Source organism: Schistocerca americana, chromosome 9 (assembly GCF_021461395.2).
Source record: "Schistocerca americana isolate TAMUIC-IGC-003095 chromosome 9, iqSchAmer2.1, whole genome shotgun sequence".
NCBI classification, from domain to species: Eukaryota; Metazoa; Arthropoda; class Insecta; order Orthoptera; family Acrididae; genus Schistocerca; species Schistocerca americana.
Window position 1 is genome coordinate 124843337 of NC_060127.1, and position 19710 is coordinate 124863046.

At 45.4% G+C, this 19710-nt stretch overlaps 1 protein-coding gene across 1 annotated transcript in view; it reads right to left on the bottom strand.

Moving 5' to 3' along the window:
- Positions 1 to 2817: 2817 nt before the first annotated feature.
- LOC124550732 (speckle-type POZ protein-like) overlaps positions 2818 to 19710 on the bottom strand; it is a 33335-nt gene continuing 16442 nt past the window's right edge. The window contains exon 3 of the mRNA XM_047125453.1: positions 2818 to 3401. Coding sequence (XP_046981409.1) covers positions 2818 to 3401 — 584 coding nt within the window. The remainder of the gene's footprint in view (positions 3402 to 19710) is intronic.

Below are 19710 nucleotides of genomic sequence, written 5' to 3' on the forward strand. Positions count from 1 at the left end.
TGATACTGACAAGAGGGAGATTGAGTTAATAATTAAATCACTAAAGACCAAGAACTCTCATGGATATGACGGGGTATCTAGCAGAATACTGAAGTATTGTTCCACGTATATTAGCTCAGTACTTAGCCATATCTGTAACTTTTCCTTTAGCAGTGGTCGGTTTCCTGACCGATTAAAGTACTCGGTAGTGAAGCCACTTTATAAAAAGGGAGACAGGGATAATGTTGACAATTATAGACCTATTTCTATGCCATCGGTGTTTGCTAAAGTTATCGAGAGGCTTGTATATACAAGGTTACTGCAGCATTTAAATTCACATAATTTGCTGTCAAATGTACAGTTTGGTTTTAGAAATGGCTTAACAACTGAAAATGCTATATTCTCTTTTCTCTGTGAGGTTTTGGACGGATTAAATAAAAGGTTGAGAACGTTAGGTGTTTTCTTTGATTTAACGAAGGCTTTTGACTGTGTTGACCACAAAATATTACTGCAGAAGTTGGAACATTATGGAGTAAGGGGAGTAGCTTACAATTGGTTCGCCTCCTACTTTAAGAACAGAAAGCAGAAGGTAATCCTCCGCAATATTGAGAGTGGTAATGATGTTCAGTCCCAATGGGGCACTGTTAAATGGGGCGTTCCCCAAGGGTCGGTGCTGGGGCCACTGCTGTTCCTTATTTATGTAAATGATATGCCTTCTAGTATTACAGGTGATTCAAAAATATTTCTGTTTGCTGATGACACCACCTTGGTAGTGAAGGATCTTGTGTGTAATATTGAAACATTATCAAATAATGTAGTTCATGAAGTAAGTTCGTGGCTTGTGGAAAATAATTTGATGCTAAATCACAGTAAGACTCAGTTTTTACAGTTTCTAACCCACAATTCAACAAGAACTGACATTTTAATAAGACAGAATGGGCATGTTATAAGCGAGACGGAACAGTTCAAGTTCCTAGGCGTACGGATAGATAGTAAGCTGTTGTGGAAAGCCCATGTTCAGGATCTTGTTCAGAAACTAAATGCCGCTTTATTTACCATTAGAACAGTATCTGAAATAAGTGACATTTCAACACGAAAAGTAGTATACTTCGCATATTTTCATACGCTTATGTCATATGGTATTATTTTTTGGGGTAATTCTTTTGATTCAAAAAGGGTATTTTTGGCTCAAAAACGGGCTGTTCGAGCTATGTATGGTGTAAGTTCGAAAACCTCTTGTCGACCCCTATTCAATAGTCTGGGAATTTTGACATTGCCCTCACAGTATGTATTTTCTTTAATGTCGTTTGTTGTTAGCAATATTAGCTTATTCCCAAGAGTTAGCAGCTTTCACTCAGTTAATACTAGGCAGAAATCAAATCTGCATGTGGAATGCACTTCCTTGACTCTTGTGCAGAAAGGAGTGCAGTATTCTGCTGCATCCATTTTCGATAAGCTACCACAAGAACTCAAAAATCTTAGCAGTAGCCCAAACACTTTTAAGTCTAAACTGAAGAGTTTCCTCATGGCTCACTCCTTCTATTCTGTCGAGGAGCTCCTGGAAGAGATAAAAAATTAAGCAAATTCCAGTGTTACATTCTTGATTTTCTTTGTTTAAACTAACGACTTGTTTCATTTTATGTGTTTCTACAATCGTGTTATAATTTCATGTATTGACTCGTTCCATGACCATGGAGACTTCTCCTAAATGTGGTCCCACGGAACAATAAATAAATAAATAAATAAAAAAATAAATAAATTCTCAAGGCTGTCAATTCAACTAAGTACTGGGGTGTTAAAATTACGAACAACTTCAGCTGGAAAGACCACATAGATAATATTGTGGGGAAGGCGAGCCAAAGGTTGCGTTTCATTGGCAGGACACTTAGAAGATGCAACAAGTCCACTAAAGAGACAGCTTACACTACACTCGTTCGTCCTCTGTTAGAATATTGCTGCACGGTGTGGGATCCTTACCAGGTGGGATTGACGGAGGACATCGACAGGGTGCAAAAAGGGCAGCTCGTTTTGTATTTTCACGTAATAAGGGAGAGAGTGTGGCAGATATGATACGCGAGTTGGGATGGAAGTCATTAAAGCAAAGACGTTTTTTGTCGCGGCGAGATCTATTTACGAAATTTCAGTCACCAACTTTGTCTTCCGAATGCGAAAATATTTTGTTGAGCCCAATCTCCATAGGTAGGAATGATCATCAAAATAAAATAAGAGAAATCACAGCTCGGACAGAAAGGTTTAGGTGTTCGTTTTTCCCGCGCGCTGTTCGGGAGTGGAATGGTAGAGAGATAGTATGATTGTGGTTCGATGAACCCTCTGCCAAGCACTTAAATGTGAATTGCGGAGTAATCGTGTAGATGTAGATGTAGATCAAAACAGTTGATAACTTATTTGTTGGTAAACACTGCTCCGTTCAGACATTTGATGACCTTATTACGACATGTCAGTGGCGATGTTTGGTTTGTAGGGCCCTCAACTACACTGTCCCAATTTTTGCACAGTCCAATTTTTACCCAATCCATTCTAGTTACTGTCATGAATGATGACAATGATGATGAAATTATGAGGACAACACAAACACCCAGTCCCTGGGCAGAGAAAATCGGCAATCCGGCCAGGAATCGAACCCAGGACCCTCCGATCCGGAGGCACCGATGCTAGCCACTAGACCACGAACTGTGGACTGAAATGTCGATAAAACCGTAATGATCTATGGTGGTGTATTTTAGAGCACTGGCTCATCTGGGGAAACTTAGTAGCAAAAACTGTAGGTATGGAAATGCACACATCTGTAAAACTGCAGAAGGGTGGCTCGTCGGATACTTACTCGGTCTCGTTTGACAGACGAGACATCAGCCGAATCACTTCCAGCAAGTCCTCGGGGTGGCTTCGCATCGCCTCTGCCCAACCCCGGGTGGCCATCACGTGGAGCAGGTGGGCCTTTACGAAGGCCACGACGGCCTGCCTGTGGCTGTCAGTGCCGTGCCTGACTGCGACCACAGCTGCAGCCGCCGCAGTCTCCGCAGACAGCTGCGCGGCCACCTGCTGCTCGCAGGCAGACTTGAGAGCTGGCAAGCCGAACTTGTCAGCGGCGGCCAGCAGCTGGTGGGCCGTGCCGCGCAGCTGGGGGGCCCGGAGGGTGTAGCAGTAGGCCACGAGGTGGCGCAGCGCCGGGCCCTCCACGTCCGCGACGCTGACCTGGCCGCCGCCGCTGGCCTTCGGCGCGTCGTGGACAAAAATGGCGGCTAACACGGGGCACCTGGCGGCGAGGACAGCCCTGTGCGCCACCAGGCGCGTCTCGCCCGCCACCAGAGTCACCACAGCGCCGCTACTCGCGTCCAGCAGGTCAGCCAGGTCCGCGGCCGCCGTCACCCCGTCCTCACCGACTGCTGACACGGTGGACGAGTCTGAAACACGGCGTCACTGAGCAGCTCTCTTCCCATAAGGTCGGGACACACATGTCCGGACCGTGTCCGTACCGAGACACGTCCGAGTATCGGCCGTCACCTGGACAACGAAATACATCATTAAAACGAATGTAGCGGGCCCCACTTGACCGGGCCGTGCACGGGGAACGTCAACGGGCCGGAGCCGGGCCGGGCGGGATTTGCCGTGTTTAACTTTTCAGTGACGGACACGGCCTGACGGTAGAATTGTCTTGTGAGCTGTGCAACTGCGCAAGACAGTTCTGTGTACAAAACATGGATGTGGAACGACTAATAGAACAAGTTCGTAAGTTTCCTGTACTTTACGATCAGGGAAGTGAAAACTACAGGAATATCGAGTACAAAGACAGAGTTTGGAAGACAATTGCAACAGATCTAAAAGCCAAAGGTAAGAAAAAAACTATACAAGTTTTAATACCCGAAAGATATTTATTTACTTTTTATTTTACAAACAGATGTTTGGTTTATGTCATCGTTATATCGCCAAGGTGACGTGTTCTTCCCATTCCACAGTCCCTTGTGGATGATTCAGGAATTTTTTGAGTTGTTCTCGTACAGCAAATGCAGCGTCTGTTGATCTCCCACGAATTCCAGGTTGGTTTCGAAGATCTGATGATCTTCTGGATCCCTAAGCAGTTTCCTTTAGATCCATCATCTGTTCGAGCACCCTACAACCTTCCATTTTTCGAATAAAGTTGTACAGTGCACACGCAGCCGTCACAATCATTGTAAGGTTATTAGGATCTCCCTGAAGGATTCTTCTAAATATTCGAAATTTCTGTTTCAATATACCAAATGCATTTTCGGATATTCTTCTTACCCGACTCAAACGATAAATTAAAAATAGCCTTGTCATTTGTTAAGTTCCTGCCGAGATATGATCCCATCAAGTATGTTTTGAGAGGAAAAGCTTCATCGCCTACAATTACCATTGGAAGTTCAACATCAGTTCCGGGTAAGGTTTTACTCTTTGGGACACTAAGTGTATTGTTTTCCAATGACTCTCCAAGGTTTGAATTTACTAGAATGCCTCCATCAGAGTTTTTTCCGTACGCTCCCGCGTCTATTGCAATAACATTATAACATGGGTTAACCAGAGCAAGAAGCACAATGGAATACGTTTTTTTGTATTTCCAATAGAGACTTCCTGAGTTGTTTGGAGCCTGTATTGTTATGTGCTTTCCATCTAGTCCTAATTCACTATTACGAAAATTAGTGAACATGTTTTACAGATTTCACAAACAGAAACCCAGATCACCGCGTCCGAGTCACTACAAGGAACAACAGAGACACGGACGTGCCCCAGTCATGTGTGGCCCCTGCAGGAACGGACCGGTGCACGGCCGTCACTCGTCCGACGCTCGGCCCTGACACGGCCCGGACGTGTGTGTCCCGACCTTTACACAGTGCCCTCTGCACCTGCTCGAGCCACAGGCAGATCAACATCTAGCAAAAGTTGCTCTGTGCTGTAAGTGTGTGATATCTTTTCTATGTCTTAAACAGGTGGCACAGGCGAACAGCTGCAAAATCTTAAACTAAACCGTTTATTGTATTTACTGCTTGTTTGCTCGAAAAGCTCTAGGTTTCCAGAATGAGATTTTCAGTCTGCAGCGGAGTGTGCGCTGATATGAAACTTCCTGGCAGATTAAAACTGTGTGCCGGACCGAGACTCGAACTCGGGACCATTGGCTCTTGTGGGCAAGTGCTCAACCAACTGAGCTACCCGAGCACGACTCACGCCCCGTCCTCACAGCCGTACTTCTGCCAGTACCTCGTCTCCTATCTTCCAAACTTTACAGAAGCTCTCACGGTTGAGCGCTTGCCCGTGAAGGGCAAGATTCCGTCGCAACGAAAAACGCCTTTGTTTTAATGATGTCCAGCCCAAATCCTGTATCATTTCAGTGATACTCTCTCCCATATTTCGCAATAATACAAAACATGCTGCCCTTCTTTTGAACTTTTTCGATGTACTCCATCAACCCTATCTGGTAAGGATCCCACACCACACAGCTGCTTTCTAAAAGAGGAAGTACAAGCGTAGTGTAGGCAGTCTCCTTAGTAAATCTGTTACATTTTCCAAGTGTCCTGCCAATAAAACGCAGTCTTTAGTTAGACTTCCCCACAACATTTTCTGTGTGTTCCTTCCAATTTAAGTTGTTCGTAATTGTAATACCTAGGTATTTAGTTGAATCTGCGGCCTTTAGATTTGACTGATTATCATGTAACCAAAGTTTAATGGATTCCTTTTAGCACTCATGTGGTTGTCTTCACCCTTATGTTATTTGGGGTGAAGTGTCAATTTTCGCACCATTCACAGGCATCCCAAGATGCCTTGCCACGGTTCACAAGGCTCTCCCCATCAGAGGTTCGAGTCCTCCCTCGGGGATGGGTGTGTGTGTTGTCCTTAGTGTAAGTTAAGTTAAGAACTGTGTAATGCTAGGGACCAATGATATCAGCCGGCCGCGGTGACCGTGCGGTTCTAGGGGCTTCACTTTAGAACCGCGTGACTGCTACGGTCGCAGGTTCGAATCCTGCCTCCGGCATGAATGTGTGTGATGTCCTTAGGTTAGTTAGGTTTAAGTAGTTCTAAGTTCTAGGGGACTGATGACCTCAGAAGTTAAGTCCCATAGTGCTCAGAGCCATTTGAACCATTTTTTGAACCAATGATCTCAGCACTTTGGCCCCATAGGAACATAGCACACATTTCCAAAAAAATTTTCAGTTCCCAGTTATATGGTGTAATTCTTCCTCCAGTGCACACTCAACATCTAAAATGTCGCGGTTATTCTTTAAATAAGAGTTTAAATCACTGTTCTCTTATTGTACTTACTTTATATCAGACAACATCAGTAGTTGGAATATTCATCTCAATAGATTAATCTCAAGTAATTCCGTAAAACCTGAGGAACCATAAGCGTCCATCCACAGAAATTCGAACATCTTAAAACGCGAAAATTACAGAACGCTCGGTCTAGTTGTGAATGCATCCTAAAACAATAATTTCGATTGTCCTCAAAAAGTGAAAGCCATCATGCATTCCGAAAATCAGTTTGGCTTCTGGTAAAACAAAGGAACCAGGGGAGGAATACGTTCTTTAACATTAGGAATAGAGAAATGTGAAATCTGGTTTCGCAGGATAGAGCAGATCAGGTTATGGTTGTGCAGCGGGCCGTTATCAGTTTCAAAGATATGTCGCAGCAGTTGAGGTTTCATTACAGGTTAACTGATCGCTCAACTGCAGTGTCCAGGTTGAGTGGGCAACGATCTTTGCAGCTCTCGCAGCAAGCGCCACACAATCCGACCGCGCGTGCACGCCTCCAGTGGTCCCGGCCTGACCCCGCACCGTGGAGGCTTACTTGCTGCTCTGTCCTAACTGACCGACTCAATCCAGCACACAGACAGCATTAAAATAACTGCTCAGGCAAAGTGTTGCGCGAAAACACTTCCACAAACAACTCGAAGAATACTAAAACAGTCACTGTGGAACAACAAGGACGAATCACAAGTCGATACACATAGAGAACCCAGAAGCGGTCGGCGACCAAATACATGTCGTCCCATGAGACGACCGACCGAACGACCAACCGAGGTCGTCCCCACTCAGGTCGCGTGTCAGCAACGGTGGGCAGGACATGGCTGTCCGGACCGCACTGCTGCTCCGTCCCGACGGAACGCGCCAAACACGACAACCCGGAAATACTAGCGGTCGCTCCAAAGATAGTACGACAGTGTTCTTATCGATAAGCGCTAATACTAAAGTATTTCGAACCAGCTGTGGCGAAATTTTGTTGGAAGGGTCGCACTTTTTATCAGTCAGAGTTCAACTGGAAACACGCGATCGACGTCTAATCGTTGGCATGGACGAAACGTATTTTTTTGACCGTAACCTATCTCTGTTAATTAGTAACTATTAGTAATAATATCTGGAGATCTTTCCAAATACTTTGCCTCAGCGAAGTGAGATTCTTGATTTGTGCTACCATGATCAAAAATACGCGTATAACGTCACACGTACTGTTTCCATTTGACTTTATTTTGTTTGTAAGCTCACCCGGCGAAATATTAGTCACCTCTTTATAGAAAGGGAACACTGTCTACGCTGAAGCGGTCCGCATGCTGCAGAACTGGTAGCACGTGGTTGTAACAGAGGACTGTGTCGTCCTACAGATTCAGACAGATGAGGTACGATCGCCAACATCCCAGCGCGTTTTGCGCTCTGGCAGAGCAGGGCCCAGGACTGCAGGGGAATAGTGGCGGCAGTAGCTCAGCGGTGCCAGGTTCGTCAAACCCGTACCCAGCCGCCAAAGAGTAACGGCATGCGGATGCGGGAGGCAGTGGTAACCACTGCATTAAAGTCACGTAACGTGTAAGTCACACATATGTCATGGTGATGAACTTTCCATTGGGAAAAGATATCGGATTAGTTCTCCATACCTTTCTCTGGTAGTGGACTGCCAATCACACGGTGACAACGAGAAAAACATCGAATACCATACTCAACGAAATGGTTATTCACCGGAGCGTAGAATGTAAGAAATGTTAATGCGGTAGCGAAGCTAGAAAATCTGAAAAGGGAAATGCAAGGGCGCGATCTACAAGGGTCGTTCAATAAATAATGAACCACATTTTTCTCAGAACACATTTATTGGTAAGAGTCAGAATTTGGTGACAATATACATCAATATGTTTCGTCCATTTCCTATTTTTCTACGTAGTCTACATCACGTTCTATGGCCGTACGCCAAGTTTGTGGAAGAACATGTATTCCCTAGTGGTAAAAACTCTTGTCCTGTAGGCGTAGCCATGTTTTACTGCGTGACTGACACACTCGAATCTTCAAAGTACAGAATCTTTAAGCGGCGCGAACATGGAAGTCCAAGGGTGCCAGGACTGGACTGTAGCGTAGATGAGTCAGTGATGTCCAACCCAATTTGGCGATGTGTTCCCGGGTTCTCAGACTTGTGTGAGGGCGTGCATTATCGTGTTTGAGCAAGATTTCTGCTGGGTTCTTGTCCGATCGAATACGTCCGAAACTGTTCTTGAGTTTATTCAGAGTCCTCACGTATGCCTCTGAATTGATGGTTGACCCTCTTGGCATCACATGCACGAGAATGTCATCACAATGTCACCATGACTTTTTTGGCAGAGGGGGTTGTCTTGAATTTCCTTCTTTTGTGGTGAATGAAGATGATGCCACTCATGAACTACCTTCTTGTTTCCAGGACTGGACTGTAGCGTCGATGAGGCAGTGATGTCCAACCCAATTTGGCGATGTGTTCCCGGGTTCTCAGACTTGTGTGTGGGCGTGCATTATCGTGTTTGAGCAAGATTTCTGCTGGGTTCTTGTCCGATCTAATACGTCCGAAACTGTTCTTGAGTTTATTCAGAGTCCTCACGTATGCCTCTGAATTGATGGTTGACCCTCTTGGCATCACATGCACGAGAATGTCATCACAATGTCACCATGACTTTTTTGGCAGAGGGGGTTGTCTTGAATTTCCTTCTTTTGTGGTGAATGAAGATGATGCCACTCATGAACTACCTTCTTGTTTCCAGGACTGGACTGTAGCGTCGATGAGGCAGTGATGTCCAACCCAATTTGGCGATGTGTTCCCGGGTTCTCAGACTTGTGTGTGGGCGTGCATTATCGTGTTTGAGCAAGATTTCTGCTGGGTTCTTGTCCGATCTAATACGTCCGAAACTGTTCTTGAGTTTATTCAGAGTCCTCACGTATGCCTCTGAATTGATGGTTGACCCTCTTGGCATCACATGCACGAGAATGTCATCACAATGTCACCATGACTTTTTTGGCAGAGGGGGTTGTCTTGAATTTCCTTCTTTTGTGGTGAATGAAGATGATGCCACTCATGAACTACCTTCTTGTTTCCAGGACTGGACTGTAGCGTCGATGAGGCAGTGATGTCCAACCCAATTTGGCGATGTGTTCCCGGGTTCTCAGACTTGTGTGTGGGCGTGCATTATCGTGTTTGAGCAAGATTTCTGCTGGGTTCTTGTCCGATCTAATACGTCCGAAACTGTTCTTGAGTTTATTCAGAGTCCTCACGTATGCCTCTGAATTGATGGTTGACCCTCTTGGCATCACATGCACGAGAATGTCATCACAATGTCACCATGACTTTTTTGGCAGAGGGGGTTGTCTTGAATTTCCTTCTTTTGTGGTGAATGAAGATGATGCCACTCATGAACTACCTTCTTGTTTCCAGGACTGGACTGTAGCGTCGATGAGGCAGTGATGTCCAACCCAATTTGGCGATGTGTTCCCGGGTTCTCAGACTTGTGTGTGGGCGTGCATTATCGTGTTTGAGCAAGATTTCTGCTGGGTTCTTGTCCGATCTAATACGTCCGAAACTGTTCTTGAGTTTATTCAGAGTCCTCACGTATGCCTCTGAATTGATGGTTGACCCTCTTGGCATCACATGCACGAGAATGTCATCACAATGTCACCATGACTTTTTTGGCAGAGGGGGTTGTCTTGAATTTCCTTCTTTTGTGGTGAATGAAGATGATGCCACTCATGAACTACCTTCTTGTTTCCAGGACTGGACTGTAGCGTCGATGAGGCAGTGATGTCCAACCCAATTTGGCGATGTGTTCCCGGGTTCTCAGACTTGTGTGTGGGCGTGCATTATCGTGTTTGAGCAAGATTTCTGCTGGGTTCTTGTCCGATCTAATACGTCCGAAACTGTTCTTGAGTTTATTCAGAGTCCTCACGTATGCCTCTGAATTGATGGTTGACTCTCTTGGCCTCACATGCACGAGAATGTCATCACAATGTCACCATGACTTTTTTGGCAGAGGGGGTTGTCTTGAATTTCCTTCTTTTGTGGTGAATGAAGATGATGCCACTCATGAACTACCTTCTTGTTTCCAGGACTGGACTGTAGCGTCGATGAGGCAGTGATGTCCAACCCAATTTGGCGATGTGTTCCCGGGTTCTCAGACTTGTGTGTGGGCGTGCATTATCGTGTTTGAGCAAGATTTCTGCTGGGTTCTCGTCCGATCTAATACGTACGAAACTGTTCTTGAGTTTATTCAGAGTCCTCACGTATGCCTCTGAATTGATGGTTGATCCTCTTGGCATCACATGCACGAGAATGTCATCACAATGTCACCATGACTTTTTTGGCAGAGGGGGTTGTCTTGAATTTCCTTCTTTTGTGGTGAATGAAGATGATGCCACTCATGAACTACCTTCTTGTTTCCAGGACTGGACTGTAGCGTCGATGAGGCAGTGATGTCCAACCCAATTTGGCGATGTGTTCCCGGGTTCTCAGACTTGTGTGTGGGCGTGCATTATCGTGTTTGAGCAAGATTTCTGCTGGGTTCTTGTCTGATCTAATACGTCCGAAACTGTTCTTGAGCTTATTCAGAGTCCTCACTTATGCCCCTGAATTGATGGTTGACCCTCTTGGCATCACATGCACGAGAATGTCATCACAATGTCACCATGACTTTTTTGGCACAGGGGGTTGTCTTGAATTTCCTTCTTTTGTGGTGAATGAAGATGATGCCACTCATGAACTACCTTCTTGTTTCCAGGACTGGACTGTAGCGTCGATGAGGCAGTGATGTCCAACCCAATTTGGCGATGTGTTCCCGGGTTCTCAGACTTGTGTGTGGGCGTGCATTATCGTGTTTGAGCAAGATTTCTGCTGGGTTCTTGTCCGATCTAATACGTCCAAAACTGTTCTTGAGTTTATTCAGAGTCCTCACGTATGCCTCTGAATTGATGGTTGACCCTCTTGGCATCACATGCACGAGAATGTCATCACAATGTCACCATGACTTTTTTGGCACAGGGGGTTGTCTTGAATTTCCTTCTTTTGTGGTGAATGAAGATGATGCCACTCATGAACTACCTTCTTGTTTCCAGGACTGGACTGTAGCGTCGATGAGGCAGTGATGTCCAACCCAATTTGGCGATGTGTTCCCGGGTTCTCAGACTTGTGTGTGGGCGTGCATTATCGTGTTTGAGCAAGATTTCTGCTGGGTTCTTGTCCGATCTAATACGTCCGAAACTGTTCTTGTGTTTATTCAGAGTCCTCACGTATGCCTCTGAATTGATGGTTGACCCTCTTGGCATCACATGCACGAGAATGTCATCACAATGTCACCATGACTTTTTTGGCAGAGGGGGTTGTCTTGAATTTCCTTCTTTTGTGGTGAATGAAGATGATGCCACTCATGAACTACCTTCTTGTTTCCAGGACTGGACTGTAGCGTCGATGAGGCAGTGATGTCCAACCCAATTTGGCGATGTGTTCCCGGGTTCTCAGACCTGTGTGTGGGCGTGCATTATCGTGTTTGAGCAAGATTTCTGCTGGGTTCTTGTCCGATCTAATACGTCCGAAACTGTTCTTGAGTTTATTCAGAGTCCTCACGTATGCCTCTGAATTGATGGTTGACCCTCTTGGCCTCACATGCACGAGAATGTCATCACAATGTCACCATGACTTCTTTGGCAGAGGGGGTTGTCTTGAATTTCCTTCTTTTGTGGTGAATGAAGATGATGCCACTCATGAACTACCTTCTTGTTTCCAGGACTGGACTGTAGCGTCGATGAGGCAGTGATGTCCAACCCAATTTGGCGATGTGTTCCCGGGTTCTCAGACTTGTGTGTGGGCGTGCATTATCGTGTTTGAGCAAGATTTCTGCTGGGTTCTTGTCCGATCTAATACGTCCGAAACTGTTCTTGAGTTTATTCAGAGTCCTCACGTATGCCTCTGAATTGATGGTTGACCCTCTTGGCATCACATGCACGAGAATGTCATCACAATGTCACCATGACTTTTTTGGCAGAGGGGGTTGTCTTGAATTTCCTTCTTTTGTGGTGAATGAAGATGATGCCACTCATGAACTACCTTCTTGTTTCCAGGACTGGACTGTAGCGTCGATGAGGCAGTGATGTCCAACCCAATTTGGCGATGTGTTCCCGGGTTCTCAGACTTGTGTGTGGGCGTGCATTATCGTGTTTGAGCAAGATTTCTGCTGGGTTCTTGTCCGATCTAATACGTCCGAAACTGTTCTTGAGTTTATTCAGAGTCCTCACGTATGCCTCTGAATTGATGGTTGACCCTCTTGGCATCACATGCACGAGAATGTCATCACAATGTCACCATGACTTTTTTGGCAGAGGGGGTTGTCTTGAATTTCCTTCTTTTGTGGTGAATGAAGATGATGCCACTCATGAACTACCTTCTTGTTTCCAGGACTGGACTGTAGCGTCGATGAGGCAGTGATGTCCAACCCAATTTGGCGATGTGTTCCCGGGTTCTCAGACTTGTGTGTGGGCGTGCATTATCGTGTTTGAGCAAGATTTCTGCTGGGTTCTTGTCCGATCTAATACGTCCGAAACTGTTCTTGAGTTTATTCAGAGTCCTCACGTATGCCTCTGAATTGATGGTTGACCCTCTTGGCCTCACATGCACGAGAATGTCATCACAATGTCACCATGACTTTTTTGGCAGAGGGGGTTGTCTTGAATTTACTTCTTTTGTGGTGAATGAAGATGATGCCACTCATGAACTACCTTCTTGTTTCCAGGACTGGACTGTAGCGTCGATGAGGCAGTGATGTCCAACCCAATTTGGCGATGTGTTCCCGGGTTCTCAGACTTGTGTGTGGGCGTGCATTATCGTGTTTGAGCAAGATTTCTGCTGGGTTCTTGTCCGATCTAATACGTCCGAAACTGTTCTTGAGTTTATTCATAGTCCTCACGTATGCCTCTGAATTGATGGTTGACCCTCTTGGCATCACATGCACGAGAATGTCATCACAATGTCACCATGACTTTTTTGGCAGAGGGGGTTGTCTTGAATTTCCTTCTTTTGTGGTGAATGAAGATGATGCCACTCATGAACTACCTTCTTGTTTCCAGGACTGGACTGTAGCGTCGATGAGGCAGTGATGTCCAACCCAATTTGGCGATGTGTTCCCGGGTTCTCAGACTTGTGTGTGGGCGTGCATTATCGTGTTTGAGCAAGATTTCTGCTGGGTTCTTGTCCGATCTAATACGTCCAAAACTGTTCTTGAGTTTATTCAGAGTCCTCACGTATGCCTCTGAATTGATGGTTGACCCTCTTGGCATCACATGCACGAGAATGTCATCACAATGTCACCATGACTTTTTTGGCAGAGGGGGTTGTCTTGAATTTCCTTCTTTTGTGGTGAATGAAGATGATGCCACTCATGAACTACCTTCTTGTTTCCAGGACTGGACTGTAGCGTCGATGAGGCAGTGATGTCCAACTCAATTTGGCGATGTGTTCCCGGGTTCTCAGACTTGTGTGTGGGCGTGCATTATCGTGTTTGAGCAAGATTTCTGCTGGGTTCTTGTCCGATCTAATACGTCCGAAACTGTTCTTGAGTTTATTCAGAGTCCTCACGTATGCCTCTGAATTGATGGTTGACCCTCTTGGCCTCACATGCACGAGAATGTCATCACAATGTCACCATGACTGTTTTGGCAGAGGGGGTTGTCTTGAATTTCCTTCTTTTGTGGTGAATGAAGATGATGCCACTCATGAACTACCTTCTTGTTTCCAGGACTGGACTGTAGCGTCGATGAGGCAGTGATGTCCAACCCAATTTGGCGATGTGTTCCCGGGTTCTCAGACTTGTGTGTGGGCGTGCATTATCGTGTTTGAGCAAGATTTCTGCTGGGTTCTTGTCCGATCTAATACGTCCGAAACTGTTCTTGAGTTTATTCAGAGTCCTCACGTATGCCTCTGAATTGATGGTTGACCCTCTTGGCATCACATGCACGAGAATGTCATCACAATGTCACCATGACTTTTTTGGCAGAGGGGGTTGTCTTGAATTTCCTTCTTTTGTGGTGAATGAAGATGATGCCACTCATGAACTACCTTCTTGTTTCCAGGACTGGACTGTAGCGTCGATGAGGCAGTGATGTCCAACCCAATTTGGCGATGTGTTCCCGGGTTCTCAGACTTGTGTGTGGGCGTGCATTATCGTGTTTGAGCAAGATTTCTGCTGGGTTCTTGTCCGATCTAATACGTCCGAAACTGTTCTTGAGTTTATTCAGAGTCCTCACGTATGCCTCTGAATTGATGGTTGACCCTCTTGGCATCACATGCACGAGAATGTCATCACAATGTCACCATGACTTTTTTGGCAGAGGGGGTTGTCTTGAATTTCCTTCTTTTGTGGTGAATGAAGATGATGCCACTCATGAACTACCTTCTTGTTTCCAGGACTGGACTGTAGCGTCGATGAGGCAGTGATGTCCAACCCAATTTGGCGATGTGTTCCCGGGTTCTCAGACTTGTGTGTGGGCGTGCATTATCGTGTTTGAGCAAGATTTCTGCTGGGTTCTTGTCCGATCTAATACGTCCGAAACTGTTCTTGAGTTTATTCAGAGTCCTCACGTATGCCTCTGAATTGATGGTTGACCCTCTTGGCATCACATGCACGAGAATGTCATCACAATGTCACCATGACTTTTTTGGCAGAGGGGGTTGTCTTGAATTTCCTTCTTTTGTGGTGAATGAAGATGATGCCACTCATGAACTACCTTCTTGTTTCCAGGACTGGACTGTAGCGTCGATGAGGCAGTGATGTCCAACCCAATTTGGCGATGTGTTCCCGGGTTCTCAGACTTGTGTGTGGGCGTGCATTATCGTGTTTGAGCAAGATTTCTGCTGGGTTCTTGTCCGATCTAATACGTCCGAAACTGTTCTTGAGTTTATTCAGAGTCCTCACGTATGCCTCTGAATTGATGGTTGACCCTCTTGGCATCACATGCACGAGAATGTCATCACAATGTCACCATGACTTTTTTGGCAGAGGGGGTTGTCTTGAATTTCCTTCTTTTGTGGTGAATGAAGATGATGCCACTCATGAACTACCTTCTTGTTTCCAGGACTGGACTGTAGCGTCGATGAGGCAGTGATGTCCAACCCGATTTGGCGATGTGTTCCCGGGTTCTCAGACTTGTGTGTGGGCGTGCATTATCGTGTTTGAGCAAGATTTCTGCTGGGTTCTTGTCCGATCTAATACGTCCGAAACTGTTCTTGAGTTTATTCAGAGTCCTCACGTATGCCTCTGAATTGATGGTTGACCCTCTTGGCATCACATGCACGAGAATGTCATCACAATGTCACCATGACTTTTTTGGCAGAGGGGGTTGTCTTGAATTTCCTTCTTTTGTGGTGAATGAAGATGATGCCACTCATGAACTACCTTCTTGTTTCCAGGACTGGACTGTAGCGTCGATGAGGCAGTGATGTCCAACCCAATTTGGCGATGTGTTCCCGGGTTCTCAGACTTGTGTGTGGGCGTGCATTATCGTGTTTGAGCAAGATTTCTGCTGGGTTCTTGTCCGATATAATACGTCCGAAACTGTTCTTGAGTTTAATCAGAGTCCTCACGTATGCCTCTGAATTGATGGTTGACCCTCTTGGCATCACATGCACGAGAATGTCATCACAATGTCACCATGACTTTTTTGGCAGAGGGGGTTGTCTTGAATTTCCTTCTTTTGTGGTGAATGAAGATGATGCCACTCATGAAGTACCTTCTTGTTTCCGGTGCAAAGTGGTGCACCCAGCTTTCGTCCCCCGAAACGATCCGTGACAGAAAAGCTTCTCTGTCGGTCTCAAAACGCTCCACCAATGCAGATGAAATGGCCTTTCTGTGAATCTTGTAGTCCGCTGTGAGCATTCGTGGAACCCATCGTGAGCACCTCTTTGAATATCCGAGAGTCTCGATCATTTCAGACGCACTTCCAATGATGGCCGACAACTGTAGAGGAAATTGTCGAGTTGAGATGCGCCGGTTGGCACGAATAATGGCATCCGCACGATTCAGCATGTCTGGAGCAGTAGCTGTGACAGGACGTCCCGAGCGTGGCTGATCTGTTTCTTCATTTCCTGAGACTGTAACTTTCTTTACCTGTCGCCCAACTGTACTCAAGATGTTCAAATGTATGTGAATTCCTAAGCGACCAAGCTGCTGAGCTCATCTATTCCTAGACTTACACACTACTGAAACTAACTTAAACTAATTTATGCTAAGAACAACACATACACCCACGCCCGAGGGAGGACTTGACCTTCGGCGGGAGGGGTCGCGCAATGCGTGAAACCGCGCTTCATACTGCGCGGCAACTGTACTCCTATCAACTGCAGCATCGTCATATACTGCACACAAATGTTTTTGGATGTTCACTATGGTTTTATTTTCCTATACACAAGAATTCAATAACAATGTAAAATGTGTGTGAAATCTTAATGGGACTTAACTGCTAAGGTCATCAGTCCCTAAGCTTACACACTACTTAACCTAAATTATCCTAACGACAAACACACACACACACACACCCATACCCGAGGGAGGACTCGAACCTCCGCCGGGACCAGCCGCACAGTCCATGACTGAAGCGCCTTAGACCACGCTGCATGTAACGTGAGTCGTATGTAGACGCCACTTTGACGCTGTAGTACGGCTCTGCCACCTGCCACAACGGTGCGAAATTTCACCGGTGCACAGAACAAACATCAAATGTGAAGAACCAACAAGGACGTTGGTCTATGTTTATTAATAGCTTTTTTTTTTTAAATGTGGGGCATTACTTATTGAACAACCTTCGTAGCTATAGCGGGGCTCAGTAAAGGACAATGGAAGGAAAGATTTCTGCTCAGATGAATGTAGGATACGTCAACTGCAGTAGAAAATGGTATAGCTGAAGCAGGACTCACTACAAACAAGAAGTTAGGGCAGAGAGTGAGCTGGTGTGAGCAGTTGAGAGACAGGACTTTCATCAGAGTCGACAGTGATCTGGGGACACTAACAACGATAGTTCAGCTATACGTGTCGACATCACTGGCAGAAGATGAAGACGTGCAGAGAGTCTAAGAGGATGCTGAACGGGTAACTGCGTGTCTGAAGGACCATGAAACGTTTATAACAGAGCGGGATTAGAGCGAAGTACTACGAGTATATGAAGGAACGGGAGACAGACTTACACAAGGATACGGGTTTGTTGACAGAAATGAGAGCAGAGGTATGACCAACTGAGTTCTGCAATAAAATTCAATCAGTAACTGTAAGTACAGATGACAGACATGTATACTGGGGGAGGCCCTGGAGGCACGGGCAGACACCAGCCGGATTACGTCACTGTGGGGCAGTAATTTCGAATCAGTTATTGGCCTGTAAGGCATAGTCAGGAGCAGATGGACTCAGACCACAATTTAGTAATCATGAAGAGTAGGCTGAAGTTTAACAGAAACATCAGCAACAATCAGTGCGTGAAGAAGTGATATCCCGACACATCATAATCAGCGTTTGAACCTCGCTGAGACAATAAACGCAGTGTTACTCCTGAGTACCTCTCGGGTTTCGCAAGACGACCACACGAAAAGTACAACACCTATGTGGACCTCCGATTACCGACTCGTCTCGATTCTTAATATCTTTTCAAAATTAATCGAATGACTAATTCATACGAGAAGAATGTTTAGTAATAATTAATGAAAAAGACAGTTTGGCTTTCCTAAGGATGTTCGTCTTTACAGCTGTGAATGATACCTCAGAGAGCCTGACCAGAGATTGGTTGGCAGTAGGTACATGGTGTGATTTGACTGGCGCTCTATGTTGGTCACGAACTGCTACTAGCAAACGCTCAACACTATAGCGTCAGTGGCTCATCAGCTACACTTCTGACATCTCGTCTCGCTGAAACCGACGCTATGTGGCATCAGACAAGGGAGTTATGTATTTTTGTGTTCCGTCGTGTCTTCCCTTTTGTTTCCAATTTCTGATAGCAACCCGCTCACAGCAACGTTATGAAACTGTGAATTCAATTATTTCCTTATAGATGAGACCAATATAGTGATTGAAAATGTGTCAGATGCGTACACCAGTAACTTCCTTTCCCTGTTTTCCATCATGTTAACTGTAAGTTCCCTTTCAACCAACATAAGTCACATCAACAACATTCAATTTCTCCCTGGCAAGAAAAATCTAGAAGAACTTATGTTGTGGACTGGCAAGACAGCCAATCCACTATGACAGGAAGCCGAAAGGGACGCGTTTAAGCGCATGCAGGCTGGCGTGAGGTCTGGAACAGTTAAAGGAGTTTAGACTTCAGAAAAAAGGAGGAATCTGGTAGAATACTTAACTTTAATCCATAATAGGTGAACATCGCTCTTGACGGTACATGTTTTACAGCATCAATAGTAACTGGTAAATAGCGCCTTGCTAGGTCGTAGCAAATGACGTAGCTGAAGGCTATGCTAACTATCGTCTCGGCAAATGAGAGCGTAATTTGTCAGTGAACCATCGCTAGCAAAGTCGGCTGTACAACTGGGGCGAGTGATAGGAAGTGTCTCTAGACCTGCCGTGTGGCTGCGCTCGGTCTGCAATCTCTGATAGTGGCGACGCGCGGGTCCGACGTATACTAACGGACCGCGGCCGATTTAAAGGCTACCACCTAGCAAGTGTGGTGTCTGGCGGTGACACCACAACTTACGTACGGTAAGGTCATCGCAAAAACTTCATCAGGTTAAAAACAAAACAGGAAACAAATCATACTTCACATTCTGAACAAGATAGCTGATGGATTTTGGTTTTTCATTGATTTTATATCGTTAGTGATCAGGGAGTCATAAAGTGTGCATTCCACTGTGCGGTGTTTAAATAATTTTTAAGGAAAAACTTTTCTTTTTCAAATAATCTTCATTATGTAGAAAATAGTGAGTAGAATAATTTGTAAAATAAGTCCAAGGACCTCTTGTTGCGAATCGTGTAGACAGTTGAGAATTAATAAATGAAAAGCAGCAGTTTGCTTTTGTTCTATAAAAGAACAGATAAACAAAAGCAAAATGGTGCTTTTCATTTATTATAATGTAGTTCTACCAAGAATCGACGGAAGATTCTGTTAACAGTTGAGAATTCTTCACATTGTTTCACAATTTATCAGGATTGTTGTCACGAACTCTGATGTATATGAAATAAAAGTCCACGTGAGCCACAGTAACGGCACATACTACACACACGAAAATCTGCCGCTGGTGAATGAAGACTTTAGATGTAATGGTACCACAATTCTGTACCGACTGGACTCAAATGTGTCAGAAACAGAGAAGGCATTACCTAAATGCAACTCTTCCTGTATGATAGCTTCTTGTACTCCATTCGTGAATTTGTAAACACGAGTGCAAAATACCCCACCCCCTCCCCCCCATGAACCATAGACCTTGCCGTTGGTGGGGAGGCTTGCGTGCCT